Below are 11,516 nucleotides of genomic sequence, written 5' to 3' on the forward strand. Positions count from 1 at the left end.
TTTTATATGGATATTCTTTTTCATATATTTATACTTTACAAATGAAACTTATTTACGAATAAAATATGTACAAACATAATCGCTCGTTGAGTGTTGCTTCAACGCAATGTTCGTCATGTTTTAACAAATGATGTATTAAATGTTTGATTTACTTAAAGATAATTGAATCAGCTACCTGTTATTTAATTACCATTAGTAATTGAAATTTTACTAAACAATAGACAATCTCTCTGTATTATCGAGCGTTTTATCCTACCATCAATGAAAAGTATATAATTTTTTAGAGCGTGAAAGGACTGATTCAAGGACAGAATGTTCATTTTAATTTATTTTTTCTCAAACACCATGAATTCACACGAATCGACCATTCATTAACCAATATCGTCCCAGAGATGCTCAAAGCGTTTTAAAACGTTTCACATAGTCCGTAAGCATTAACCCATCGTGACCTAATATCGTCCAGAGGACGAGGTACAAAGCGGAGTCGAGAGAGAGCCGCACCACCTCTCCTAAACGCCCCAGAGTTCCCCTGTTTTCCACCCAACCACTGTCGTTTAAGCGCGGATTTCCGGTCATGCTCGAAACGGTTTAAATCAGAAGTCGATTGAAATTTACAAGAATCGTCGCGAACAGATTGCTAAATGAACGCCGTTGCTACCACTGACCCCGTCAGTAATACAAGAAACGTAAGATAAAAAATACTACGAGTAGAAATCACAAGAAAGCGAAGGAAAAGAGAGACAGAGACTAAGAGAATAAAGGAGAGGGAGATAGGAATGGAGAGGGAAAAGAGAGAAACGGAGAAAGAGAGGTGTAGGGCTAAACGCGCCCGAAAAACGCGCTCATTGCATTCGAGCCATCTCTCGCAGGGAAGCCCGGCTTTGACCCGGTAGCCGGCGGCGGCACAGTCCGCGCGGCTGCCTGACGCATTGCAGGTGCGCGTTGGCCAATCACAGGCCCGGTTAGTTCGCCCGGACTTGTCCTGTAAACACGACCGCACCCACCCCGCATGTAAAACGGATTTGCACGGTTGTCCGTGTCGACCATTCTGTAGATCGGGTGTCGTGTCGTTCCTACTTCTTCCCATTTGTCCAATTAAAAACCAGTCGTTTTTTCAGGGTTTTCACAGAGGGGAAGTCGCACGGAACTATCTGTCGGCCGCGTAGGGAACGACGCGGCGCATCGTCGCGTGAACTCCCCTTAACCCCCGCCTATGATTCAGACCAATCGCGAGGCGTCGTCGTGTAGGCCGTTAGGGGCGGCGTAGTGATACCTGACCGAGACAAGCGGCAGAGAGGCTCGTACACCGAGAGAGAACGGTGGACTCCATTGCTGTCCCGAGTGTGTTTCTCGTCGGCCGTGTCGTATTGCGTGTCTGTCCGCGCTTTCGTGCACACGAGTTTTCTTTCCCACGTTGCCCGGTAATTGTGAATAGTATCCTTTGTGCCTAGTGTCCAAGCGATATTTGAAATCGTCGAGCGTACCGAGACGTAAAACGGGCCAAAATGGTAAGTCCGATTCTCCGTTTCCTGGTGCGTGCGTGTGCCTATGCGGACGGACGTCGCTCGGCAGGCGGCCCCTCGCCCTCGCCCTCGCCTTGGCTTTCGTTTGCCGCATTGACGCGCCGAGTGCACGTGCAACCGACTCGATACGCATTTACGGAAATACCGTTTTTTCTGTGCGTTTCCTCTGAATCGGAAAGACTCGTTTCTTGATCATACGACATTCCCGACCTTATCATACGCATCCTTTTACCTACGCACTATTTTGATATTACATTCGTAATGGCCGGTACGCGGAGATGAACCGACTATCGATCCGTCGTTCCTTCTCCAGTAGCTACATACTTATTTTTCCCAATCCTTGGAGATGTCATGAGTTGAGAGAGTTTGACGATTAAACTCACTAAAACATCGAGTGATCATTTGATCTGGTCAGAAAAGAGACCAAAAATTGTCGAGTCTTTTACTATGTTAAGAAGTGTAGCTGAGCGGCGGTCACAACGGTGAAAAGTTTCGAGAGCCGACGTCGTCTGTAATATGTTGTGTGTCAAGTATATCGGTGTGTATAATGGTAAGTTCGATAACGAATGACGTTAAAAAGGCTTTTTCAAAATTGTAAATTCACAAATTCTGTTGTATTGAGATATCTTATCTCGAGATTATTGAATCTTTTGTGAGATAATTTGCTATCGGTACTCCGCTTTGGATACCTCGCGAACTCTACTTCCAACTTGTACGAAGTCACCAGCGCTAAATCTGAGCTTAAATAATGATTTTTCTGACGAAGTATGTACTTGTACATAGCTGTTATACTTCCTAATCAGATTTTGAAGTTTCGCTTGTCAAAGAGATTCACAAGTAGTTGTTATCGGAAGACGGTTTTACGTATAATGAAGTGAATTGGAATCCGAATAATAGTATAACAATGTGTTTCTACATTTAATACATTTTTTGGTGTAATTACACATTCAAACGAAAATTGTTTTTCATGCTATTGTGAGAACTCAAAACATTGTCCTAAATTTTGTTTTACCTTCATCTTTCGAACATTCAATCTTTCAGTAAAATTTTCCCTAAATAAAAGTATTTCATTAAAAATTACGATTCAACATATTTTTATTATTGAGCTTCTTCCCTCTTCGGATGTTCACTATTTCTCTCGTGGGGTAGTTGTGTAGCATTCGACAATCACCGTTAGACAGTATACCTCACTATTGATTTTCACGGTCTCTCACCATTGCGCCAATTCCCTGTATTCCTTATACGTTCTTGCATCCAACCTTCGACCAATTATCTCAAATACTTTTTTTTATTGTACTTAAAGTTAATTTAATCTGATGCTGTACTTCTATGGTTGTTCACAAAAATTAGGGAGGTAATTACAACGCGTTCTAAATACATTCCCTTTATTTTAAACCTTTAAAATACCATTTTTATTCTCAATATTTTATTTATGCGATAGTATGTATTTTATAATATTTGAAATTTGAAATTGTTATTCTTAATCACGATATTATATTGAACATTATTTATTAACGTTTGCACCGCATAACCTAAAATGTGTTGTATTTCAATATGAACATTTAAAATAACTTTTTATGTGAATAAATCTTTAAATTCTATACGTACACTTTTGTTTATAAAAAAAAATGAATTTCTTTTTCTTTAATAAAGCAGAATTTTTTTACTTGTTTCTTTTTTCTTTTTTTTTGCAACAAATATGAACGAAGTAAATTCGTTTCCATGATACGTATTTACATTTAATCGATAGACAATTGAAGTATAAATATTGGATTATTGTTTTATTTATAATATTAGCTTTAGTATATTATGTTTAAATACTTAATAATTAATTTTGTATAAAATATATAAAAGAAAACGTAAAATACATACTTGACCTATATTGTAGGGGATTTCTCATTCTAGAAGCTACAGATCCAAAATAATTTTTTATGTTCACAAATCTATTCGCAAATTATTCTCTTTTGAAAAAATTATACCAAATAATTTATCGTATTTGAATGACAAAAGTAGTTTATATGTATGTATATATTCATAGAACGTAATTGCCCTAAGTATATATTTAAATTCTCACAATCATTATTTGTGAAATGTACATTTCTGTGGTGTATCAAATTTCTTTTATATTTTTGGATAACATATATAATTTCTATGAAGCCGAAAATAATATAAAACAAAATAAGTAATTCATATTATTATCTTGTCTCTTTTTTTTGTACATAATATAGGTAATTATGATATTAACTTTCCTTATTTATTGGTGTATTCTTTATTTATTACTATACTAATAGACTAAACCTGCTTCATGTAAATGTATATATTTATTATTTGGCAATTTTAATTGCTCACATAATGATAAATATAAACCTACTATATACATTACAAGCATATGTCTAAGTCTTTTATATATACCCAGATACATAGTACAATTTTGTTTAACCTACAAAATAAAAATGACAATCTAATTAAAAAGTAATTTTCTGATCTTTGCAGTACATTATGCAAAAATATTCAAGCTCAGTTATTTAAGTAATTCTTAAGGAAACTCATATAAATAAATATTATACACAATTACTTGAAGAAAGTTGATATGTATTATATGATTATATACATACTATTTAACAAAATTAAATTTATATGAAAAATAGTATTATATATTTTATATATATATATATATATATATATATATATATATATATATATATATATATACTTTTTTAACAATAAACAAGGTTATTTCCGTGTTTGTTATTCTATGGGTAAATAAAATTAATAGATTTATTTCTCCATATTAAGAGGGTACAATATTAAAAGTCACTATAAAATGGATTTTTTGTTTGAAGGCTGATCAACTCACAGAAGAACAGATTGCAGAATTTAAGGAAGCATTCTCGCTATTTGACAAAGATGGAGATGGTACCATTACAACCAAAGAGTTGGGTACAGTTATGCGATCGCTAGGTCAAAATCCTACAGAAGCTGAACTTCAAGATATGATCAATGAAGTGGACGCAGATGGTATTTTATCTTAATTTTATTTTACAATATTATAATAAAAGTTACTTTGTATTGTTCATTATGCAATTTTTGTTCTTATTAAATTGCATGCAACATGGGTAATATATTTTTTCTGCATTTGGTTTTGCATAATGAAAAAGAAACAAAAATATTATGTTTTTATTAATATCTCATTATTAAGAATATTGGAAAAAATCTGATTTCAGAAAAAATCGAAATTAAAAATACTTGGAATTGTAGGTAATGGCACAATCGATTTTCCGGAGTTCTTAACCATGATGGCTCGCAAAATGAAGGACACTGACAGTGAGGAGGAAATTAGGGAGGCCTTCAGAGTATTTGATAAGGATGGAAATGGTTTTATATCTGCAGCGGAACTCAGACATGTTATGACAAATCTTGGCGAGAAACTCACTGACGAGGAAGTAGATGAAATGATTCGAGAGGCTGACATTGATGGTGATGGCCAAGTTAATTATGAAGGTTGTATACAAAAAATTCCTTATTGCAAACTATTATTTGGTATATGTTACTTTATCTAATATAGTTATGCATTTTTTTAATGATTTAAAATTTAAATAGATATTAAATTTTTGAAACTTTCAGATTTATACTAAGTTAAAATTTATGTATAATTTCTAATTTAAATTTTATGTTTGGAATAATAATTATAAGTGTTATAATTTTTGTTTGTCTAGAATTTGTCACAATGATGACATCAAAGTGAATGCAACCTGTGTAATGGAAAAACTTGCAACTCGGAGTGGTGTTGACGTATTAAAATAAATCAAGAAACAAAGAAAAAATAATGTTAACAAAAAGCGAATCGACCAGAAAGTGAAAAAATCTTATATCTGGACGCAATGATGTCTATAAAACGCGAAAAGTCAACGTCCAACACGCGTTAATCATCATTAACGATAAGTAATACAGGGCAATTGTTTAATTAAAGAGTTATACCACTAAAATCATTATCTTTAAATACACGAAATACTTAACCACACACATGAACATAAACATAAAAAGTACATTTTACACGCGCACATACACTGATACAACAAATATACAGCACACATGCAACATACACATATAAACAAAACAAAAAATGATTTATTTCCGTGTAAAGAAGTATAATTAAAATCGTTATGTGTGTATATATATATATATGTATATGTATATGTGTATGTATATATATATATAATATATATAACGCGCGCATGTTTGTTGATGATAAAAGTAAATAGGTATGTTCTCTTACTTTCCTCTCTTTTTAGCCTTTTCCTATTTCTTCTATGCACGCGTATATGAAAATTCTTTCGTACAAATTTTCTTAATAAATTTTGCTATTTTCCAATCTACTAAGAAAATCTCGCCCAGTAGTCAGGAAAAAAGGAAAACAGTTAAGAGAAAGGAAAGAACTCCTCTAAGCTATTATAGCGCATCGTGTTAGTTCGTTTATTGATCGAGATAGATTAAGATTTGTTTCATTTGTTTCTCGATCAACGAAATATACTTATGATGAATGTCATTGATACAGCATACGTTACAGCAAAATTTTACTAGTAACGTACATATTTATTATTTGTTTCGCCAAAGAAAATTTGGATTAAACATCGTTTTCTAGAATTCGAAAATCAACAATTTCGACCTTTGACTTACCGATGAATCCGTACATATTGAATTCTTTATTACGTCATAGTGGATAATTTAATTCTAATAATCAAGAAAAATTATCAAAGAAAAAGTGTATGAGGAAGATAAAGAAAAAAAAATGGAGAAACTTTGAGAAGCTCGAATGCGCGTAGTGCTATCTTGAACCTACGTTAATATAAAATAGAAGAATCTATGAATCGAGTCGTATCGAAGTCTCGACATTCCTAGTGAAAAACTTCTTTCTCTATACTTTTTCAACTTCGTTATGCCTTCAATCTATATATACATGACACGCATTATACACGATACACATAAAACACATTTCACCAAGTGCGTTCTGTATCCAATTTCATTCTAATCTCCCGTTTGTATCTTATCTCCACTGAGAAAGCCTTAAAACTCGCGCGCGTTACACAACGTCGACACCACTTTTGTTGAAATATAAAAGAAACAACGGAGAATTAGGGATGAGGGATTAAAAGGAGTCAAGTCACAGTGATCGGTGCATTATATTTTACTTCGCCCAAGGGTGCGTGCCAGTCTCGTAAGCGGAGCAACTAGAACCGGAGAAACTGGTGTGATTTGTGCGATTCGTACGATAATGTTACTTAAGAACTAAGAGTAAAGAACAGACACCGAACAGTGGGAACACATGCGTGTGCCGTCGGTGGTTCAGTCATAATATATATGTAATATATATTATATATACATATATATATATATAATATATATATAAAATCTCTCTACATATATATATATATATACATATATACATATATATATATATATATATATATATATATATATATATAAAACTAATTTACGAAAAAAAAGGAAGAAAAGAAGAAAGAAACAATTCCTCCACAGTCCTTTATTATTTAATATTGAAGTGAACAAAATGAGAAGTACTTGTATTTCTGGTGACCTAGATCGCATTGATCATAAAAAGACAAAATAAATGTATCTTCATTTTTAGGTCACAACTACTCAATTCGTTTCCTTCATTAACCAATGGACCTCTCGTTTCAGCCGTTTTTATCTCATCGTCATTTTCGATGGCATCTAGAAATAGTTTGCCGACAGATGTATATGTATAATTCACTGTCAACAAGATTCGCGTTAACATATCTTCGAAGTTTCACTAATTCAGAAACCTTTCATAAAGATTGAGGTGTACGAATCACAAAAAGAGCTCTTAACTATTTTACTTCACTTGCGATCGTTCTGATAGCTGTTATCGTTATTGTAAACAAAAAGTTAAAATTAGCGATTCACGGCGAAAATGTTCTCACTTTGTAAAAAAAAAAAAAAGGAAAGAAGAATCGCGACGAAGTCCTTTTGTAAATGGTGATATAGAGTTTATTCGAAAAACATCCCTATCTAAATGCTTAACAGTTACTGCTCGTTTCATCGATCATTGACAGTTAGTGTCTAAGTCTAAGTTATAAAGAATATATTCCAGTATTTAATATTAATTTTATATTCGTGTCGCCAATTATACATACTCTAAACTAATTTTTCCGTATTTAAGAAAAAGAATGATTTACGAGAGTTCCCTACAGCGAGCGCCGAGAGCCGATACTAAGTTAAAAAGAAAAAAGTCAGTATTGTGTCTCGAGAGCAACCGTAGCTTGAGATCAGTGGTAAAAAGATCGCATTCTGGCTTTTCCAAAAATCGTTTCTCGAGACGTTCGTTCTTCAGAAATAAATGGTTAAAATTCTATTCGAGTCACTTGTTCTCAATCCTTCCTTCGAAAATGTATGAGATATACTAAATGCGATATTTATGAAGCTCCGTCGTGACGCGAATAAGAAATTATTTATTTTCCATGTTTACCCTTGATTCTAATAAATGTAACTATCCATTCGGCTAAAAGATTCTCGCTACACGTTTATTTCTCCTGTATCTGAAATATGTACGTTCATTATTTCTATTGTATGTGAGATATTCTCCGCCATATCAAAGGCATACTTCACTTATCGTGCGTGACGAAGCGACACAGTTTGTATAAAGTGTTGATATTAAGTTAATAAATTGTTCCCATATATTAAGTGACCGATTGATTCTTGATTCTTCTAATGTAGAATCGACAAACTTTTCAAGCCACAATTTTTTATAAAAAATTTTTAAAATATTCTCTTTTAATATATATATATTACTCTTGTTTTAATCCAATTTATTATTTAAAAAGTACATTTTATTACAAAATATACTGTTCGAATATTACTGTAGTATAGACATGAGTAATGCACTAATGATTTTAATTTTGAGTACAATTACACATTAAGTATACTTCCGAAACGTTTCTTCAAATTTGCTATAAATAGTATTGTCAGGCAGCTTAGGAACTATAAAAATATAGTAATGTATGTTATAGGTCTTTTCATTTTAAAGTTGTAAACACTTGCTTCCTTGTTTCAATTTTGAAAGTTTCTCGAATGAATCAATAATATTGAAGTAGAAGGGTCATATCGGTTAATGGGAACATACCAATTTTTATTTTTACAAGAAATAATTTAAAATAAAATAATTTGTTATATAATTTTTACTGTAATAAAAAGATCAAAAACGTAATTATAATAGCAATTTTGCTTGTTTTTTAGTACTTACAAATTACGTTATCATAATTAAATTTGCAAAATGATGTAAGACATATATAAAAAGTATATCAATTTTTCCATAAAATACTGGTACATAACGTTTATGTACACTTACCTGATACATATTTAATATAGGTCAGAAACAAATGTTTTTTATTTGAACATTTTCTGTGAAAATTTTCAAGGTACTTTTTGAGAAATTTCAGCATTCATTGTACACATAAAAAGTTATATAAAAAATAATGTATTTCAAGCATATCTATCAAAAAGATATGTTTTATAAATATTTGACGTACTTTTACAATATACAACCTTCTGGCATGACTTTAAAATGTAGGCACACTTCCTGCAGTAAATTTTTTAGTATTCTTGCTTGGTTCTCTGAATTCTAAAAATACATGTTTGATATAATATTTATTTAAAATATACTAAAATGATTTCAAAACACCTATCTTATTTCTTCCATATATTTAATGATATTTCTTGAATAACTTTAAAGTTTTTACAAAAAGTTGAAAACTTACTCCATCAAGTACCACAGTTGGTATGAAAAAAACTTCTGGTGTTAAAGACTTTGTTAACTCTCCATATTTAGCTAGAAGATTTTTGCCTTTTACTCCAGTGGAACACTTGAAAATTTTATTATAATCTATATTCATCTTCTTTGCACAAGTTTTCATAATATTCACTGGTTTTAACTTATTTTTAATCATGCAAGATAAATATTCTAATTGAATGGATGAATTTTGTATGATATCTATAGAACATGCATGAATAATGTTTGCTTCACATTCAATAGGTCCATGTTGACATGTGAATTCATAACCATGTTCCGTTTTCACTGTCTGTAAAAAGGTTTGAACTTGATAGATAGTTTTTAAAATCTGTACGTACTCATATCCGTGTTGATTATAAATGAAATTTAAATAATAATAAAAAAAATAATGTATAAAATATACTTGACTTAATTTTGTAGACATTAATAAATTAAACTCTGAATATTTCTTATTTTTTAATGTAAACTTTAGCATTAACTGATTTTTATAACAGATCTAAAATAATTTTCTTTTTTTAAATTATCACTTTGTTCTTATATTTTTTCCTACAGATTATATTTTTGCTTAAATATATAAGCATATTATTTTAATTTATTTCTTAATCACTAAACATCTTAGAAGTATATCAATTTTTAAAATATACTATAATATCTTATTAATATTAATTTTTGAAAAAAATTAAGTACAATGCAAAACTTATAAATATCCATTAGTAAATAGTTACAAAAATTGTATGTGATAATGAAATATGTGTAATGCAATGAGAATTCTGTTATCCAAAAACTTCTGAGTCATATTATAAATGGTAGTACAAAAATAAACGTCAACATATTCTAAAAAATTGTACAATGAAATAAAAAAAAAATATTTTGTTGTATATGTACTCTGCTATAGCTTTACTAATATATAAAACTAATATGTAATAAATGTAAAAACATAAGTTGTACAATTTTTTACTTAAAAATCAATTAATACTTAAGTGCTATATAAATTAAAAAAGAAATACTTTTCTTAGCTTCTTTTTCTATTTTATAAAATGCCTTACTGTAGCTTTTCCATAAGGAATTAATTCCACTTGTATGTTGTCTGAAATCCTGTGATATGTTGGTAATAATTGTTTAATGAAGAAACTACGTGAATCTGGACATAATGCTTCATAGTATACTGCTACATTAACTTTTTGATTGATCCACTCATCTTTTTGACTTAATGTTACCAGCTGATTGTCCTGAAGCTGCGCTATACATAACTTAGCAGATATCCACGAAAATCAAGAAAGTTATGTAATTATAAATTAAATTTTTCTTTATATAAATCAATACACAGATAAAAACATTTAATATTGTTTAGAAACATGTTAATAAATGTTAATGTAAAAATTTTAATATAAACAAATAAATAAATAAATGTGTGAGTGTGTGTGCACTATAATATATATATATTACTATATTTGAATATTTTCAAAAATTTGAAAACTAATTAAATATAAAGTTTTTAATATGTTTATCCAATAAACAAACGGCTAAATATAGCATTATATATTACAATTTATTTTTCAATATCAATAATGTGCATATCGAATGCTATTAAATTTTACAAACAGTACTTAATTTCAAAATGTTTATAAAAATAATGAGATAACTGATTATACATCAAATATAAGAGAAAATTAGACACTTAAACTATTTCTTGATATTTACTCATGTATGTGTATGTGTATTTTTACCTTCTATGACAGATTTCTCCTGCGTGAAACTTAGCCAAACTTTTGACGACTGCCAGAAAAGTAAGACTGATACAATAATCAATAATATCCTCCATCTAAAACTTCCTAATCCCATTATCTGTAACCGTAAAAACTGCTACAACAATACTACAGGATAAATTTGTCTTATGATGTAACAATTTCGATCAAGTAAGAGAAATCTCAGTGGTGTAACATTGCAATGAACATGGAAGTAAATACGTTGACATTATTCCGTTTGACCTACTCTCACTCTACTTTCATAGTGATGAAATCCATTATTGATAGTTAAATATCTTATCTTAAAGTTCAATTATCATTTTTATTTAATGATCCCGCGTTGTTAATAAGTCTTTTAATTTCTTTAAAAGCAGATTTAAAATATGATAATATTGAAACATTTTATTCTCATATTTAATG

The 11,516-nt window shown here is 30.6% G+C and overlaps 2 protein-coding genes across 2 annotated transcripts; one reads left to right on the forward strand and one right to left on the reverse strand.

Moving 5' to 3' along the window:
- The first annotated feature begins 1,286 nt into the window (after positions 1-1,286).
- On the forward strand, positions 1,287-6,693 carry LOC143144441 (calmodulin). The gene is made up of 4 exons (XM_076306848.1): positions 1,287-1,508; positions 4,367-4,541; positions 4,782-5,024; positions 5,240-6,693. Exons 1-4 carry the CDS (start codon positions 1,506-1,508, stop codon positions 5,266-5,268), a joined length of 450 nt encoding a protein of 149 aa, XP_076162963.1. The 5' UTR covers positions 1,287-1,505; the 3' UTR covers positions 5,269-6,693.
- A 2,173-nt stretch (positions 6,694-8,866) lies between these two features.
- LOC143144206 (GILT-like protein C02D5.2) lies at positions 8,867-11,345 on the reverse strand. The gene is made up of 4 exons (XM_076306354.1): positions 11,079-11,345; positions 10,398-10,591; positions 9,320-9,640; positions 8,867-9,183 (listed from the first exon to the last, which is right to left on the reverse strand). The coding sequence occupies exons 1-4, from the start codon at positions 11,191-11,193 to the stop codon at positions 9,094-9,096; spliced, it is 720 nt and encodes a 239-aa protein (XP_076162469.1). The 5' UTR covers positions 11,194-11,345; the 3' UTR covers positions 8,867-9,093.
- Between the last annotated feature and the right edge of the window lie 171 nt (positions 11,346-11,516).

Source organism: Ptiloglossa arizonensis, chromosome 3, assembly GCF_051014685.1.
Source record: "Ptiloglossa arizonensis isolate GNS036 chromosome 3, iyPtiAriz1_principal, whole genome shotgun sequence".
Classification (NCBI taxonomy): Eukaryota; Metazoa; Arthropoda; class Insecta; order Hymenoptera; family Colletidae; genus Ptiloglossa; species Ptiloglossa arizonensis.